Source organism: Carassius carassius, chromosome 4 (genome assembly GCF_963082965.1).
Source record: "Carassius carassius chromosome 4, fCarCar2.1, whole genome shotgun sequence".
NCBI classification, from domain to species: Eukaryota; Metazoa; Chordata; class Actinopteri; order Cypriniformes; family Cyprinidae; genus Carassius; species Carassius carassius.
The window spans coordinates 37,528,814-37,548,852 of NC_081758.1; the positions used below are offsets into that span (position 1 = coordinate 37,528,814).

The 20,039-nt window shown below is 37.8% G+C and overlaps 1 protein-coding gene across 2 annotated transcripts in view; it reads left to right on the forward strand.

The window, feature by feature from the left end:
- Positions 1-718: 718 nt before the first annotated feature.
- The window catches only part of tet3 (tet methylcytosine dioxygenase 3), a 53,689-nt gene continuing 34,368 nt past the window's right edge, over positions 719-20,039 (forward strand). Inside the window, exons 1-2 of one of the 2 annotated variants that reach the window (XM_059548701.1) lie at positions 719-1,083; positions 3,162-3,894. In XM_059548701.1, coding sequence (XP_059404684.1) covers positions 3,529-3,894 — 366 coding nt within the window. In that variant the 5' untranslated portion in view covers positions 719-1,083; positions 3,162-3,528. Of the gene's footprint in view, positions 1,084-1,655; positions 1,755-3,161; positions 3,895-20,039 lie in introns of those variants that run through there. The other variant, XM_059548702.1, reaches the window with a different exon arrangement.

The following is a 20,039-nucleotide window of genomic DNA, read 5'->3' on the forward strand; positions in this document are numbered from 1 at the left end:
ATTTTTTTACATTGTAAAACACGGAACTTTTTCTTTGTTTGCTTACTGTAGTATTTTGATCGTATACAACTTTTGTTTTAATGTTTCTTTTATTATTTATTGCCTATCTGACAATAATCAAACTATTTAATGCATAACTGACCATAACAATTTATAATAATGCTTATGTGGTGCTTGATTGTTTATTGTCTCATGTTTTACCCTGAATGCTACATGCATTAAAAAAATCAATGGACTTGATACACAGTGCTTGCATCCATCCAGTCATATAAAGAGCAGTTTTAAAGATTTGATGATGATTTGAATATGGTTGGTTTGGTTATGGATACTGAGTGAGAATATGTGAATTTTGTTTTTAGCTTCTATTGATGTTTTCTTTCCTCCATACGGTTTATCAGTTAAATACAACAGTTGACAGTGCTATGGGGGGAAAAATATAACACACACACACACACACCCAAAATGCCTCATGTCTGGCAGCATGCTTCTCTTAAACCAGGCGAACTGTAGAAACACTGTGATTAAAATGTGTATTATGTTAAAATCTAGAGATTATCATCACCATGTGGTAAAGATGGTTTGGCAAGGTGATATACCATTGAAGAAAACCTTTTAACGTTTTGCTTCCCCCAAGTTCTGCTCAAATGACATTTAGGTCAATGGGATGACGTAATTTTAACCCTATCGGTCCACGGCAGTCTCTGAAATCCATTCCGCAACTTACTTCAGTCTCTCGCCGCCTCGCCTTCATCCTCCTCATCGTCTTTTAACTCTAAAACTTCTGTAAAGTACATAGAAGAGATACAGAGAAAAATTAAAGGGTCTGTTCCATAATGAAACGGCAACTTTTTTCTTCTCGTGTAATTCGCCCTGTCATGCCTTGACTGTTCAGCAGTTTTTAACCCGTTCAGCAAACGAACTTTTCATGTTGCTCTCATTTGCACTGCATTTTAAGATAAAACAATGCCGTTTTAGTCATTCTAGTCATGTGGAACTGAATATGAATGCACTGGTTTTAAGTAAACCATAATTTTAATTTAAATGGGATTTGACAAGACGCACAGAGAACGTTTCCATCGCTTGGTGAGTCCTTGCATTTTATTTCTTAACATCTGGAAACTTTTACTGTTTAAAAAAGTTACAAACTTTTAGTTTTACAAGAATGAGTGTTGGGTATTCCCCTGTGTAAGTCGTGTAAGTCCCCATTGAGGTGATTAGCGCAATACACATCGATTACTGATAACTAAGACTGTATTATGTGATGATACGGATGAGAACTATTTATATTACTACACCAGATTGGAACTGTCGTTGTTACAATGTAGCGAATGCTTTACAAATGCAACATTCTATTTTTTTTTTTACTTGTTTCTTTGGAAGAAATCGCGCCCGGCAGCGCTTTAGCACGCGCCCCGGGGTGTTGTTTTCTTTATTCAGAGGGGGGGCCTTGCTGATGTGTCGTTTCTGTCACCCTTCCAAGGAAAACTGTAATTTGTTTGTCAACATAAATCGGAAAAGCTAATACAGGCGTGTATGTGCCGTGATTTAAGCGATCGTCGCAGGGTTTTTATTTATTTATTTTTTTTTAACACCATTTACTCAGCTCTTCCTATTTTGCCGCCAGTTAAAGCGCCCGGCTGAGTGATGAGCCACGTGCTTAAGTCTCAGAGCGCGTGCGACTCACTTGACTGTACTGTTTTTTATATGTGGGCCATCTAACGATAATGCAGGATTCCTTAATAGTCAACGGAAAGGTATTAATACGTGTCGTTTGGCCCTTCTAATAGGGTTCAGACTGATGCACTTACTCTTTGCTACTCAGAATGACTGTCATTTACTTGTCATTAAAAAAAAATTATAATAACAATAACAATTCCACATGTAAGTATAATTTCACATCTGTCTAACTAGTTTCATCTAAATCGGCAGGTTCTGTTCTTTGATTCTTTGATTTGATATCTCCAGTCAAACTTTAATCAATAAGATAAAAACTTGCCTGCGCGGACGGGGAGGATTGTAACTGTTTCCAGTGTAGCCTACTTCTGCTGGACTCACAAAAGACTACAAGATGGGACAAGTTGTGAATAATTCGAGCATATATTCTGTTTTAAGAATTGTTGTTTTTTTGTGTTTTGTTATTTCCCGTTTTCTTCAGCTTTCTATAAATTAGTCTATATATGTTATGTTGGCAGATAACATGTTAGCGCGTAAAAACACCGAACTATTTTGCTGACTCAAGCACAGTCAGGTTACTCTTTACATAGCCTAGTACATGGAACTATAACTGAAAAAAACTAAGGTTATTTTGCTCAAACCGCAAACAATTCCTGTCGGCTAGACTGTAAAACGTTTAGGCTATCTTAATATTAAAAGTCATACTCGCCATGCCTTAGAGGAAGAAGAGTGGATGATTTCCAGGTTTTTGTTTGCTTGCTTGTTTTTATTTATTTTTCTTGAGCGATGCTGTTTAAATCACTCTGCAATAGGCTATGTCAGAATTAATCATTTATCGAAGCATGAAACGAGCCACAGAGAGAATTCCTCATTAAAGCGCCACACTTTATAGAATAAGTAATGCACCATTGACAATCACAACGTCTCGTTAAGGACTCCTCATGTATCTTAGCTACATAATACCTTAACAACAATAAACAATGCGTTCGCTGAGTGTCCCGTAGTTACCGTTAAAACATTTGAGTTTATTGACGGTCCCCAAGCGCTGAACAAAGAGCGTTAGCGAAAGTCCTGCATTGAGACTCATAGCGGACAAACAAAGAACTGCGGAGAGCCGTCTCATGGAGATTCGCCATTCTTACCGAGAATTTGCTCACATTTCGCACGTAGTACCTGTCGTCATTGAGTGTCTTTGTGTCTGTTTTCCCCTCCCTTTGCACTAAACTGTAAGAGATTGTACAATGATCATGAGATTTTAGGCTGGTATCTTTTGACTTGCAACCTTAGGTTGATTTATTATACTTTATCATATTATAGTTATTTTAACAAAAACCTGTAGTTGGCTCTTATATTTAATTGTAGTAGATAATTCACTCAATATGCTTATACATATATACAATGCATTCTGGTTTATTTACAATATAGTAAATTTGACTAAAACTGAAATATATCCTAAACCTTACTTTTTTCTTCTTCTCCTCATACAGTCCCCAAACTGCCTTAAATGGCAATGACTAGAGCTGGTTTCTATCTGTATCCAAATGACATCAAGTTTGTGTAACAGAGAGATGCTCTCCATCACCTGCAGCCGTATTCCTTTCATACCTGCACCTGCAGGTGAATGACCTCATGCCCAGAACTATCTCCTCAGAGGTAAGGAGTTCCTCTTGTGCCCAGCGCCACCCTTTAAACTCCTTTCCTGACATTGTTCCCTGTGGCCCTAACTCAGCACTCACACTTTATGGACTGGTTTGTGCTGTGCTGTAAAGAACCTTATTTTTTACCTTGTATTTTTAAACTGTTAGTGGCCACTTTTACTGGTCTCTTGTCCTGTAAGAGGGTGGGATCCTCAGTATGCACAAGCTGAGGGTAGGCCCTGGCCCTCTTGTCCAGGACATATATGAATTCTCTCTGGATGATGAGGACCCTAAAGTTTTCCTCGGGGCCAGGAGTGCAAGGGTGGTGTCTCCTGCGGCCGACTACATCAGGTCTGAGCATGAGCAAGCCGGCATGTTCTCCTTGCCGCAGATGGAGGGCCAGGAACCAATGGAGCCTGTGGAACCCTTTAAAAAGAAAAGGAAGAGATGCGGCTTATGTGGGCCTTGCATGAGGAAGGTGAACTGCGGCACCTGTAGCAACTGCCTGAACCGAAAGATCGGACACCAGATCTGCAGATTGAGAAAGTGTGATGAACTGAAGAGGAGGAAGGGACCATGGGAGGTAAAAGATATTACACTTCTGTTTTGTACATAAAAAGCATGTTATCTGCTAGTGATGTTTGGAGGATTTAACACTCAAAGGCTGGGCTACAGTCATTACTTCCTGTTTATTAGCAGTTATTGTTCCTCCTAGATGCATTCCTCACCTGTCCTGTCTTGACATGTTTCTTTATCCCTCCATACTTGCCTAGTTTGTAATGATCAGTCTAAAAGGAGAATGGTCTGACTCTTTTTATGTAGATTTCAAACAATAATGTGGTCCTTTTAATAGAAGACACTAAAATTCCATTTGTTAACATTAGTCAATTATTAGTTAACTTGAACTAACAATGAAAAATACTTTGAAAAAAAATATTAAAGGCTTGTTGTTTATGATTTCACTTTTTGAACTTTAGTTAGTGTATAATGTTACTGTTAGAGCATAAACAACATCTGCAAAGATATGACGCGATGAGTTCAAAGCAAAGGGAGATATTTTAAAGAAATCGCTGTTTAAGGACTACAAAAAACGGCTGGTAGGGACTACAATGAGCTTCTTCCTCGGTTTGTGACATCACTAACCCCAATGTTTACATTAACCTCACCCCTGGGAACACACAACTACCCATAATGGTGAGGGGACATGACATTACCGGACAATGTGCATTAGACAGTTAGTAAATCACAAACACACTGAGCTGCTAACCAATCAGAGCCCATTGCATAATTTTGAAGGAGGGGCTTCATAGAACCAGGAACCCAAAGGACCGCTTTGATTAGAACGGAAACAGCAGTGTAGAATAAAGGTAAAATACATTAAAAGTTTTGTTTTTTTTTTTTACGAGCATGAACACGTTAAACTGCCCCCCATAAACACAATTTACTAATTTACATTTTACATTTACTAATACATTATAAAAATCAAAAGTTGTATCTGTTATTATGTAATGAATCTGAGCTAACATGAACAATGAACAGTTGTATTTTTATGAACCAGGTTTAACAAAGATGAATAAATAGTGTAACAAATCTCTTGCTAATTTTTAGTTCATGTTAGTTAAAGGGATAGTTCACCCAAAAATGAAAATTCTGTTGTTATTTACTCACCTTCAAGTTTTTCCAAACCTGTATACATTTCTTTCAGCTGTTTAACACAAAAGCAGATATTTTGGAGAATGTTGGAAATCAACCAAAAAAAAAAAAAAACTATGGAAGTCAGTTGTTTGGTTGTTCTTTAATGTTAAGCAGAGAGAGAACTGAGAAATTCATACCGGTTTGGAACAAGCAGAATGTGAGTAAATGTCAATAAAATGTTCACAACCATCCTTTTAATACATTAACTAATGTCAGCTAATTGAACCTTATTGTAAAATGTTACCTTCTGTTATTATTATATTCACAATCAGAATGAGCTTTATTTGCCAAAGGTGAACAAACACACTATGAATTTTAATTCTTTGTTTTAGGAGCTCTTGGTACAAACATACACATGACATTGAGATCAGAAAAAAAATTTTTAATTAAGACTAAGGGGGAAAGATTATGTGGTATACTGGAACAAAGGATTTATTTATAGATTTGTGCATTATTTAATGTATATACAGCTGTATAAATAAAAATACATAGTACTTAACAGGTGGTTATTTCTGTGTTAGCCGTTTAAGATGGAGATTGCATGGGGTTAAAAAAAACATTAAACTGTTTTTATGCCTGTATGTTATTAGATCTGTTACATCTGTTAGAAGTGCAAACAGGTTGTGGCTAGGGTGAGAGAAGTATTTGATGATGTTACCTAGGGCTACATGAATAATCGAATGGGATTATCATGCGTATCTTGTCAGTAAAGCCGGTTCTGTGATCAGTAGTAAATCTCCATCACATGCTTTCAGATGGAGCGGCATTTACTACACAGAGCAAAACAGCATTCACATTTTGCTAACAACTTAATTGTGTGATTATGAAATCAAATAAATCGTTCTGCGGTTATGAAAGCTGTTTGCGTAGATTGTCAGTAAACTACGGCTCTGTGTAGTAAATGCTGCTCCATCTGAAATCACGCTCCAGAATAAGGCACGCAAAATACTTCATGGTATTCTAAGCAGTGATAAAGGCTATGTCTATTAGCATTGCATTATTGTATGCTTTATTATAATAACAATTATTATAAGACAAACTCAGATAAACCATATATTGTCATAGTAGTGTGTTTAATACTCATGTTGAATCAGTGAAAACAGTTAAATCTTCTGTTTATTCAGCAACCGCTGTTGAGATTTCCTGGAGTTCTACTGTGGGGCATATTTGGAGTTTCCGTGTGAGAGCGCCCTCTGGCCTTCGGATGGAGATTTACAGCTGACCACAGAACCGTGCGTCCCTGACCAGATGTGCATGACAATCACAGCTTTTGCCAAATCACGATAATCACAATTGCGATTTAATTTTGATTAATCATGCAGCCCTAAGTCTGTTTATTCACAACTCCTGGAGGTTGGGCAGGTGCACCCTAATTATTCTTTCATGTCCTTACAGTCTGTTGCAGTCGTCTTCATATCTGATTTGCTGGCTGACCAAAACCAGATAGTTATAGAAGTGCACAGAACTGAATTAATAACAGCTGAGCAAAACTGAACATCTGTGCTTGCGGAAGGTTGTACTTTTTCAGTTGATGAAGGAAGTACAACCTCTGCTGGGCCTTTTTCACAAAAGAGTCAGTGTGATTGTCCCACTTCAGGTTCTGTGCAATTGTGGTGCCCAGGAATCTGAACGAATCTGACAGCCAGCTGCTCAACCTCTAGTCTTTAAGCGGACTCGTCGCCGTCCTGGATGAGACCGATGACTGTGGTGTCATCTGCAAACTTCAGGAGTTTGACAGAAGAGTCTTTAGAGGTGCAGTTATTTGTGTAGAGGGAGAAGAGCAGTGGGTGACATGTGAAAAGAACCGGCTTTGAGGCAGGCTGGAGATACACCGTCTGGGACTTTGGATTTTCTTATCCTCCTGAAGACTTTGTGTACATCATCTTCACAGATCTTAAGTGAAGGCTGAGAAGTAGTAGGGGGAGGGAGGGGGAGAGTTTTTCTGACCAAAAAAAAACATTTCTGCAGCATAATTACCAACTTCAAATTGAAGACCTTTTTTTAAGAAAAGATGACTGTTTGCCCATGCAGATGTTGTTGATGCGATGTCAGGTTGTTGTGGCCGGTTGCCAGGGTGCTGATTTGTGTTGCTTTTTAGTTGCTAGGGCATTGTGTAAGGATGCTAGGTTGATGTTTAATGATTAAGTCTACCCTAAAGGCCCTTTCACACCGGATGCGTAACGAAAAAGCGAAACGAAAAAGCGAATAGTTCGCGTCAAAACCATTCACATCAGCCGCGACGCGAATTTGCGATGTCTGTGACGTTCAGAGAGCTTCAACATTCCAAAACTTTCGCGCCGACAGTTGAGAAAATGGACACTTCAACATCATCATCCAGTGAAGACGAGCTTTTCATTTTCTTTAAAAGACAGAAAAGAAGGTTTTGGGTGCACCCAGTCCTAAAGAACAGAGAGTCTGAAGGGGAGTATGCCAATCTTGTACAGGAGCTAAAACTTTATCATGGCCGGTTCCGCACTTACTTTCGGATGTCTGTGGGACAATTCGAGGAGCTCCTTCAGATAGTGGCACCGCATCTGACGAGACAAACCACAAACTTCAGGGAACCAATTGATCCGGAGCAGCGTCTGGCAGTCTGCTTAAGGTGAGCTGTCCTCTTAAAAACATCAGCCCATAGAACACACACAAGTAATCAGAAGATCCGTCATTTTTGCTGTGACGTCACCTTTGTTTCCTTGTATGTGATTGGCTGAAGCCTTTTTGTCGCCTCAAAAGTTTAAAAAAAATCGACATCGAAGCGAAAAAAATAAAAGTCGTTTTTTCGCCTCAGCACATTCGCGTTCGGTGTGAAAGCACTCATTACACAAACAGCTGATCAAAAAATAAAACCATCGCGCGAATTATTCGCGCATCAAAATCGCGTCCAGTGTGAAAGGACCTTAAGACTCAACACTGCAAAAAAAAAAAAAAATTGTACTAAATATTTTTGAATTGTTTTCCATTACAAATATTTAAACTTAAAGGTCCCATGATGTGGTTTATTTTCTTTTTTTGTAATGTTTTTTTTTTGTGTTTCCTGAGGTGTACTCATATTGTTAGTAAGAGTTTTACATTTAAAATTTAGAAATAAAAGGCATTTTTATTTCCAGATTTTAGCCCTCTGGCTTGGAATCTCTGTTTGAAGGGGCCTGTCTGCTGTGAGACTCAGAGTAAACACTCACTGTTATGATTGGCGTTTTTGTAACTATTGTCGAGATTAACAAATCGTGGAAGTGATGATTGTAGCATTATTTTGTAGATCTTTTCCCATCACATGAAAGGCTGCAGTGATGAGCATTGAGTAGACAGAGTCTGTTATAGCATGAATGATCTCATCATTGCAACGCGTTTTCTCTCAAAAAATGCTTTCACCACATCTAACAGCAAACACAATATCGACATGAATACAATAAGAGCTTCGTTGTGCAGCATAACAGCGTAATTCATTATAACGGCAATTTGGGCAAGTGTGCTGATATACTCACGATGTGTGATTGACAGCTCCGAACAATATAAAGGGAGCATTCTTTGATCGCTCTCTGTAGTTAAATCATAATTAAATATAACAGATTTGTTTCATGCTATGCAACTAAGAGAAACAACATGAAGTTGATCGTTTAGTTCACTGGCTTATTCACTGATGCATAAACAGTATTAAACGATTTAGAAAGAAAGTCCGTGTGAACTTGAATAATTAGCTACACATCAGAAATCACAGATCAGGCATTAATGAACACTGTTTCTCACTGTTTGTGGCGGTGCTGTCGTATCCGTATCGTAAAAGTCTGTTTGTAACGCCTGTGCTGACATTGCGACTGAATTAAATGGAAAAAATAAGCTGAATAAATTTTCTCGGGGCGGGCAATGCAAAGAAAGGGGAAGTAACCTTTCCCCTTATGATGACATAAGGGGAAGATTCCAGATCAGCCCGTCTGAGCTCTTTTTTTTCTCAAAGGCAGAGCAGGACACCCAGGGCTTGGTTTACACCTATCGATCGATTTCTATCCACTGGGGGACCAACAGGCTAGGGGAACTCATATTAATGTTACAATATCATGGGACCTTTAAGATGCATTTACCTAAGAAGTCAAATGCTCAGTTAGATGTTGTCATATATACCAAAATTAGGTGAGTTTATGATTAAAACAAAAAAAAGAGGCAGTTGTGGCCTAATGGTTAGAGCAGGGGTCTCCAACCTTATTTCATTTGGGAGCTACCTTTTAAAAATGAACTGGCTGAGAGCTACCAATGTTATACAGTACTTAAATCTCTTAATGTATCAATCCAAGCTGTTATAAACCGCATTGTTAAAATGTGCTGGAAATATTAAAAACTTACTGATACACACTGAAATAACTTTACCAAGTTTTATGACCAAAGCCAACAAATAAAATTAGCAGCACAATGCACTTTTTATTTGAAATTACTTTTCTGAAATTATCTGCTCCATAAACAGTTTTACATAAGCTAATGTGCACTCTAAAAATCTCAACACTTCTGATAACAAGGCTATTTTCCATCAACCGGTTTAGATCAACAACAAAAATCTGGTCTGATTTTGCAGTGGTCTGAACATATAGTAAATATGTCAGACTGAATGAATTTGTAAATCCACAGTTTTCCAAGACAGCAGAGTGTGCATATGAACTGTAGAACAGAGCTGTTTCCACGGTAACCTCTGTAAACAAAGCTGCCCTTTATTACCTCGGTTCATCTCTGGAAAACAGTTTAAGATATTTTAGATTTAGTCCGAAAGCTTTCTGTCCCTCCTTTGAAAATGTGTACAGTATACTGTCCATGTCCAGAAAGGTAATAAAAACATCATCAAAGTAGTCCATGTGACATCAGAGGGTCAGTTAGAATTTGTTGAAGCATCAAAAATACATTTTGGTCCAAAAATAGCAAAAACTACGACTTTATTCAGCATTGTCTTCTCTTCTGGGTCTGTTGTGAGCACGTTCACTGCAGTGTAGTGATATCCGGTTTGCGAAAGAATCGCAAACTTAAGCTGTAAACTTTTTTTAATGTGGCTGGCACTCCATCGGAGTTAAAACAAACCAATATCCCGGAGTAATTAATTTACTCAAACAGTACACTGACTGAACTGCTGTGAAGAGAGAACTGAAGATGAACACAGAGCCGAGCCAGATAACAAATGAACGATTGACTCGTTCTCAAGTCATTGGATGTTCGGTTCTTTTCGGCGAACCGGTTCTTTCAGATAGTTCGATTCAATAAAACGGTTCACCGGTTCTTTTGCGCTCAACGTAATGACGTCATTGGTGATGATTGCCCTTGATTCAAGCCTTGTTACCCGCGCTCATAACATTAGCACAGAATCAGTTCAGAATCAATCACCAAAAGAACCAATTCGGTTCAGACGCGCTGTGTGTCATTCTGCTACACACTGAATCACACATGCGCAGTATCATCAGCTCCTCAGTTCTCAAATCGGACACGTCCGACAGAAACGGTTCTTGACTCGAGAACGAGTCAATCTTTCGTTCGTTATCTGGCTCAGCTCGGTGTTCATCTTCAGTTCTCTCTTCACAGCAGTTCAGTCAGTGTACTGTTTGAGTAAATGAATTACTCCAGGATATTGGTTTATTTTAACTCCGATGGAGTGTCAACCACATTAAAAAAGTTAACAGCTAAAGTCATTTGTGGATTAATGCTAATTGGAGACGCGAACGGTTTCAAACGATTCAGTTCGATTTGGTGAACTGGTTCAAGAAGATCCGGTTACATCGAGTGATTCGTTCGCGAACCGGATATCACTACACTGCAGTGAAGGCGATCACAACAGACCCAGAAGAGAAGACAATGCTGAATAAAGTCGTAGTTTTTGCTTTTTTTGGAACAAAGTGTATTTTCGATGCTTCAAAAAAAACCTCTGATGTCACATGGACTACTTTGAAGATGTTTTTATTACCTTGCTGGACATGGATAGTATACCGTACACACACTTTCAATGGAGGGACAGAAGGCTCTCGGACTAAATCTAGAAGTGAAGTGAGTGAAGTGAAGTGACATTCAGCCAAGTATGGTGACCCATACTCAGAATTTGTGCTCTGCATTTAACCCATCCGAAATGCACACACACAGAGCAGTGAACACACACACACACTGTGAGCACACACCCGGAGCAGTGGGCAGCCATTTATGCTGCGGCGCCCGGGGAGCAGTTGGGGGTTCGATGCCTTGCTCAAGGGCACCTAAGTCGTGGTATTGAAGGTGGAGAGAGAACTGTACATGCACTCCCCCCACCCACAATTCCTGCCGGCCCGGGACTCGAACTCACAACCTTTCGATTGGGAGTCCGACTCTCTAACCATTAGGCCATGACTTCCCTAAAGAAAGGGAAGTTTAAGATAATATCTTACCAGTTTAAGATATTCCCTAAAATATCTTAAACTGTGTTCCGAAGATGAACGGAGGTCTTACGGGTTTGGAACGACATGAGGTTGAGTAATAAATTACATAATTTTGCTTTTTGGGTGAACTAACCCTTTAATAACTTTGATTAAAGCTGAACTGAATTTACTGTAAGTTTTTTAAATCGCGCTAATCAAATACGGGTTTAATGAATTAAAATACATAATGAGATCATTAAAATAACCTCATATATTTTGGATATTTATAATGGAAAACAAGACAAAATAATTTTGTTTTTTTTCTTGCTTTTTAGCATATCCCAGAACATGTCTCTACTTTATTAAGTATGTTTTTGACACCAGTTTTATTATTTGGAAGGACTATAAATGTAATATCTCTTAAATGGTCTCTTACATAGTAATACCACTCTCCTTAACAAGCCGTACAAATTCCTATAAGTATTATGTTGCAAAGGGTCAAACTTCAGAGGCATGTCATCAATAACCTTTAATGGAATGTAAATGTACATCCAAGCTTAGCTGCAGGAATCTGCGAGGGCGATTGACAAGAACATTGGTGCAGGCTTAGTAGTAATTACCCTTGTATGGTTGTCTATATACAATAAACATTATAGTGCTGTCAAAATGAATGATTAATCCAAGTGATTAATCAAAAACTAAAAATGAAAAATAACTGATAATACTGATACCTTCTTGATTGATAGCTTCCTGTATTCGCTACATACGTCTGCTATGTCCAGTTTGGGGGGGGGGGGGGGCGAGTTACAAAGTTGGTATAGCCTAGTTATCACAACATTGTCAATCGCAAACAAGAATTTATTCAAACTTCTCGCTACCGAACTACCTACAGTAGCTTAATTTGCGGAGGAAGAAGAGAAAGCACCCATTTGGCAAATGAGCCAGTGAGAAATAATAACTTTTAAGTAGGGTCCGGTGCCATTTCCTTACATTTAAAATGTTACTGGTGCCTGAAACGATACTTAAAAAAAAAAAGAGCCACAAAAAAACTATGGATAACATTAAAGAACATTACAAATATTTAAAATAAATCCATCGCTTTCACCTTGGATGCTCTCATTTCCCAAGTTGTGCTTCCCTTAATCTAAGGCTAATAAATGTATTTCACAATCTGGGTCATTATTTAATACAAAAGCACACATAATGTTTCTACTGTATCTCTGTCACTCACTCTGATATTTAGTTAAGATGAGTGCTGTCTGTCACTGTCTTTAATCAGTTCTGTGAATGACTGTATGCTCATTCTTTATAAAGTAGCAAAAATGTAGTTTTTAAAATACAGTAATGTGCAAAAGTCTTAGGCACATTAGTATTTTCACCCCAAAAAAGGGTTTTAAGCCAGTTATTTTATATCTTTTGCTGTAGTGTGTCAGTAGGAAATATCAGTTTGCCATTCATTTTAATAATAATCTAGTGCGATTTTGAATGCACAAGCAGTCTGACAACGGCTAAATGAATGTTTGGAAATGTAAACTGATATTTTATACTGACACACTACAGCAAAATATACAAATAACTGGCCGAACACCATTCTTTTAAGTGAAAATATTAACACTGTGCCTAAGACTTTTGCAGAGTAGCTAGTGTATGTATAAAGTACCTATGATTAAATTAAGTATATTTAAAGAAGTGTAATTAAAGTATGTGTTCGTTCATATGTGTTAAGGGCTAGATTTTCGCTGGAGGAAACTCCTCCAAAAAGCTGTGACAAGCGAAAACTTTACAGTAGATGAAAAACCTAACCTACTGCTCCCTCGTGACCTTTTGCAAACCGTATTTATGACAAAGAACTGCACAGATACAGATATTCTAACAATCTGTTGATAAACACATACCTTGTGTCCTCTGTTTGTGTTTGAGTGCACTCGCGCTGCTCCGCTCGTGGTCCGCGGATTGAAGAGCGCGCTGAAAGACGGAGAGGAGACCGGTCTGTGTACATTTCGGAGAACCAGGACAAATTTCAATCGATCACTCAGGCATTTAAAAGGCACCGAAATCTGCGTCCTTATTCGGTTCGGTGCATACCGGTTACATACCCAACCCTACTTTTAAGAAATATATTTTTTGATTGAACGAACCCAAAACTGTCTATGTCCTTGCTGGACTGTGATGTGAATTGTGTCATGTACAGGTGCGATCGCGTACAAACCAATAGGATGTTGGAATGGTATATGTTTATACTTCTCATCCAACCACAATCCAATTCACTTCATCCGGATGGCGCGATTTATCTGGATAAAGCCGAAATGAAATAGCAGTAACGAAGCTATTTTTAAAATGTAAGGAGTAGAAAGTACAGATACTTGCGTGAAAATGTAAGGAGTAGAAGTAAAAAGTCGGCTGAAAAATAATTACTCAAGTAAAGTATAGATACCCCAAATTTCTACTTAAGTAATGTAACGAAGTATTTTTACTTCGTTACTTGACACCTCTGGTGTTTGAGCAGGTTTAGTCTCGGTGCAGGGAATTCCTTTTGCTTACTTTATATACTCTGCTCTTTGACCTTTGACCATTAGAGGCATGGGGCTGACCTGTGGCCAAATAGAAGAGGAAGGAGAACGGGGGAGGGAGAGAGCAAAGAGAGAAAAAGAGAACCAGAAAGAGGAGATGAGAAGTACTGAAAGCAAAAGAAAAAGAGAAAGCGTGGAAAGGTAAAGGAGAAATGCAGATAAACAGGAAATGATTGAAGGAAAGGTATCCCTGTTTTTGTGTACTTGTGTGGGAAATGGACAGAATTAGACCTTGACCGGAAACGGTTTCAGTGACCGGAAACAACAATACTCCTTCTCTCTTACACTCCTGCCCACTGTGCCTCCATTTTCACTCAGCCTAACTATTGAGCATACAGTTTAAGTTTAAAAAGTGGTAGACATGGATGTTTGCCCACTTTAGACACTGAAATATAATTTCCATAGCTTCATTTCACAGGAAAGCATTATGTTTTACTACAAGCATTCAATTTGAAAGTGCATTCCTCACTTCCATCATTTCATCAGACTGTGTTTTATAGACAGAAAGGTGTTCCTGTTGCTCAACTGGTAGAACATGGTACTAGATTCTCTAGGAGCATATGTAAATAGACACTACCGGTCAAAGGTTTGAGTAAGATTTTTTATTTATTTTTTAATGTTAATGAAAATAGTGTCTTTAACTCACCAAGAAAACATATAAAAATAAAACTGTAATATAGTAAAATATTATTAAAACATTAAGTTAAAGTAACTATTTGATTGTTTTTAGAAATATTTTATTCCTGTAATGCAAAGCTGAATTTTCAGCAGCCATATCTTTGAGAAATCATGTGATCAAATATGCAGATTTAATACTCAAGAAGCAACGTTAATATGGTTGTGCTGCTTTTAATTAGTTATTTATTTATTTTGTGTAAAACATTTTTGCTAGCATTATAAATGTATTTACTGTCACTTTAAAAAAAAGTATTAAAGAAAAGTAATAATTGTACATGTAAAATGTTAGTCACAGAGCTGTTGGTTTCTGATTATATGTACTGAATGTACATATGTATATGAAGTCATGTTGAAAGCAGAGTGAAAAAAGTATATATTTTCTTACTAAATTATTATTTTTTTTATTTATATAAACATCACTATTACTGTTGCACACACAAACCATTTTAACAAACTCAAAAACCCTAAGTAGTCTATTAACATTTAACGTGTAACTGGTGCCTCATTGTTTTTACTCCAGACATTACAATGCTGTCTTTTAACTGATCAGACTTAAAATTGTCATCATGTTGATAAAAACTTATACTGAAGGAAGCATTTGGGTAATATCTAAAGCTCAGAATATTGCTGACTTGGATTGCTTAGGACAGGAAGTAACCAGCAAGCAACCATCCAGAAAACCCTAATGCTGGCTAACTGTGTAAGGGCAAGTACTACTTGCATTTCCTCTCAATTTCAAAACAAATAGTGCTAGTAGTATTAGTAGTAAGGCTGTTAACAATATCAGTATCTGATGAAGCATTTTTAAAAGACCAGTTTGCCATTTTTGTTTACTAGATAAGATTAGACAAAAGGATCAGGAGGATTAAATATAAATGGTGTCTGTCTGTGTTTTGTAAGGGTCACCCATCCCCCTTTCCTCTCCCACCCTTTTCCCCTCCTCATCACTTCACTGAGCACATGAAGGAGATTGGCTCCAAAATCTACCCTTTCAAGAGGTTAGTTTCACATGAGCAGCAAAACATTCATTAATAAATCACTGATTACCCAGAAACCCAGTAGTATTCATTCAAACTAATCTAAATCCAGATTCACACAGTATTTTGACTTGGCATGTGTGCACAAAACCTATTCTGAGCACCTGCCTTGTTAATTTTGTGTGTTGAAATGTGTATTTGAGATTGAAATTGGAAAGATATTATCTTTGGAGAGCTAGAACAAAAACCCTTGCTGTGCTACAGTGTCCATACTGGCCATATCTCATTGAGCTGACCTCTGCCCTATACCACCAGCTGACTTCACTATTGCCTGGCAACCAAATCACATTATAGCCTTCTCTACCAATCAGAGTTTGCTCCGAATCAGAATGAATGTAGACCCAGTGTGCATGACAGGTAGCAGCACTAAATAATGCTAATTAACCCAAACCATTCACTGAACAAGAATAATTATTGTAGCTGTTGGTTGTATGTGTGTTAGGAAGATGAGCGACATTAAGCAGTTTAGAGCTAAATCTGTATTATATTTGATATAGATGTAAAAACATGCGTTTGAAATAAATGGTTATGTAAAATAATGCAAACCTAAAGGGGGCTCTTCACAAATGACCATTACAGCCATTTATTGATCGATTCACTGCAGTATGCCAGTGCTACAGCATATAGAGGTTATCACCAGGGCTGCTGCATCGGGCGTGTAAGACTGCTTGAATTGAGACTGATTTGGAGAGTTTTGATCTTAAATGTCATTCATTATTACTTCACATTAAAAGTAGTGACATTTAGCTTAACACTTTTTGCGTTATCTTTTTCTCACTGTAATCTGACACTCTGAATTTTTATTTTTTATTTTTATGTGATATATTTGAAATGATCCCTCAACATAATGACAGCAAGCAATGACTATACGGTTGTATAAATCAGCCTTTCTCAAACTTTTTTCAGTCAGGGCACCTTTCAAAAGTGCATAAAATCTCAAGGCACCCCAAAATATATTTAAAAATGTAAAATATAATTTAAAAACACTGCATAAACCAAATGTAAATGCAAATGTCCTGTTAATTTAGACAGGACAATAATGAAAAGAGCATAATACGAACTGTAAATAACAATAATAATAACAACTTTATAGCAACTTTATAGCACCTTTAAAAACACAGGTTTGCAAAGTAATTCACAAAATAATTAATCAGAGACACAAATGCCATAAAACCGTAAGAGGTGGACCGCCCAATACAAGAACCCAACAACAAATCCAGACCAGGAGAACTAAAATGAAGTGCAGGATGCAGTTAAAATAAAATAAAAAGGGGCAGACATAACAAAAATAAATAAAATCAGATACAATACGATAAGAAAAAGATGCATGTTAAAAAATGCACCAGAGATAAGCAGGAATGTTTTTCCATATAGTGCTTGTTTTCATCCGTGCCATATGCGCATGCACAGACACCCACATACACATACACCCACACACACAAACAATAATCCGCAACGAGAGAGGGAGAAAGATCTACATGCGTGCATGCAGCGTGCATACGCGCTCACAAAAGCCGGGGGTGGGGGTGACCACAATCAATGAGAGACGTGAGCCTGGTGCGACGCACACAGCTGCCCTATCCTGGCAGGGATGGATGAGAGGCAGACACGGAGCTCCTGGTCCACAGTCCTCAGTCACTCCCTGTACTTGTTCTTGATGTACGTCAGGCTTGAAAAGCTCAGTTCGCACAGATAAGTTGTGGAGAAGGGTAGCAAAATAGCAACAGCGCTACTTGAAGCCACTGGATACTCTTTTTTCACTGAAATCCAAAACCTGTCCAATTCCATGTCACCAAATCTCATTTTCAATGTGCGGTCTTCCCTGATCTCCATAACTCGCACAATCAGCCCAAAACCTTCCCCCGTGACAGCCAGCGGACTGCCGTGTGTAACAACAAGCTCTGATGCTCTGCCCCCATTTCCTCGCACAGAATCGAAAACAGACGGCTCTTTAACGGGCGCGCCTTTATGAAATTAACAATGTCCACTGCTCTGTCAAGCACGTCCGAAAGTTCTTTTGGGAGCGTCTTTGCAGCAAGTGCTTCTCTGTGAAGGAAGCAGTGGGTTGTTCGGATGTCAGGGTTTTGCTGTTTGGCCCTGCTAATGAAACCTTTGGCACAGCCCGTCATTGCAGCTGCACAATCAGTACAGATGCTAATACAGTTCTTCCAACTCAATCCTCCCTTTTCAAGATACTCAGTTGTCACACGATAAATTTCTTCTCCTGTTGTTTTGTTTGGCAGCGGTTTGCAAAATAAAAAATTCTCTCTAATACGGTCCCCATCCACAAACCGAACATTTGCCAAGAGTTGAGCGTGCCCACTCACGTCCGTTGACTCAAGTTGTAAAGAAAAATGTCCACTTGTCTTGATTTTCCCCAAAACGACATCTTCAATGTCCACAGACATGTCATTAATTCGCCTCCCTATTGTACAATCCAACAGCGGGACCTTTGAAATTTCTTTTGCAGCTTGAGGCCCTAGCATTTTGGTCACTATTGCTGTACATGCTGGCATAATTACTGTTTCTGCAATAGTGTGAGGCGTCTTTGTTTTAGCTACTATTTCAGCTACAAGGTAGCTAGCTTCCAGTGCCTTCTCCGAGACTTTAGCGGATTTAATCATCATTTGTTCTTGACGGCTTTGTTGACTTTTCATTCTAACAAAATATTCAGGATCCTTGTCAGCAAGTGATGGATGATTGGTGGTCAGGTGTCTTTTAAGTTTGCTCGGAACCATCCCTTGGTTTGACAGTTTCATCCCACATATTAGACACAAAGGGAGAGGGCATGTTGCATCCCCAGTACTGATGAAGCCAAATTTTAGGTAATTGTCGTCAAATGTCAAATCAAATGTATTTTCGCAGTTAAATTATAAAACAATGTAGCCAACTGCACAGTCACGCGACCCCGGTGGGGACGTCATGACAGTTACTGATGTGAGATGGATTTTTATGGTTAATTTTATATATATATATTTATCTAAAATTAATTTTTACAATTTTATTAATCCGTTCATATGTTTAACCCTTTCACACGAAAATTTAAAATATTCTGGCTGACTCCCCAGCGTGAGTTTTTCAAAGCGACCGTTATTAATGTGTCACTTTATGGTTTCCATGGTGACACATCATTGCTTGTCACGTGACACACCGCAGCAACAACAGAGCTGAATGAATGATGATCTGCTTTTATGTCATTTTTCCTTTTTTATTCAAAATATTCACAATTTTGTTAGATATAGCATGAAATATCTGATATTCCGATTGTCAAATATATGCAAGTGGAAGTGTTTTGTCGTTTAAACACCTTTATAACGATCGCGTTAGTTGAGCTGTATGCACGATGGGCGCCGCAGAGTTCAGAGAATCCGATCTGTTGGATTTACAAGACGTGAATTCATCCACTTCTCCCAAAATACATAAAGTAAGTGGCAGGTGAATTGGGAGAAGAATAGAGTAAACTTTAAAGTTACTTACACAATGTGTATCTGATATGAATAAAACTAATTATAATGGAAATGATTATTATTGCCTCTTCCTTTGACATCAGTGTGTATTTTACAAACTCTAAATGTATTTTTTTAGTACTTATATGTCTGAAACCTAAAATAAACATTATGTGGCTGAAAACACTGAAAAGTTGTGATATATGACAGCTCTGAGCGCGCCTGTCTCTGGCTCAGTGCCAGCCAACGCGAAAGCACATTTGAATTTAGCAGTTGATCACGTGATGCACTGACCGTTCTAATCACATGTGTGAATGTGTGATTGTACGTGCGAAAGGGTTAAAAAAAAGAAGAATGTATTTTGATTTAAATTCAAATATATTTTCTATATGAAATGTCAGATTTTTTATTTATTTATTTTTTAGCCTACGTAATTTTTTGGCGGCACCCACTTTGAGAAAGGCTGGTATAGATGTTATACCGACATGGTATCATGCAGACTTTTTTTCTCAGTAAACAAATAAATAGAAACTGGTATAAGGGTATTCATTCATGAAGTAATATGTAACATTACTACAATAATTGGGTAAGTTGTATTTTTTTTATGTAATTTTCATTATGCTCTTATAATTATTTTAGCTTTCTGCATTGCAGTGAGTACGTTGCAGTATTACAGTGGAAAAAGCTAAAATATACATAATTTTCTAGCTAAAATACACATAAATATATTAAAAACAAATATTACCAACATAGGTTTGATAATGTAACTGCTTTACGATAAACACACACACACAAATTATATATTTTAAAATGTAATTTAAATTTATTTTATTTTTATTTTTTTATCAGGTATTGCACTCTCTCTCTCTCTCTCTCTATATATATATATATAATAGTGTTGGGCGATATGGTCATTTTTCAAATCGTCATATCGTCAGCCCGTGAGATCGAC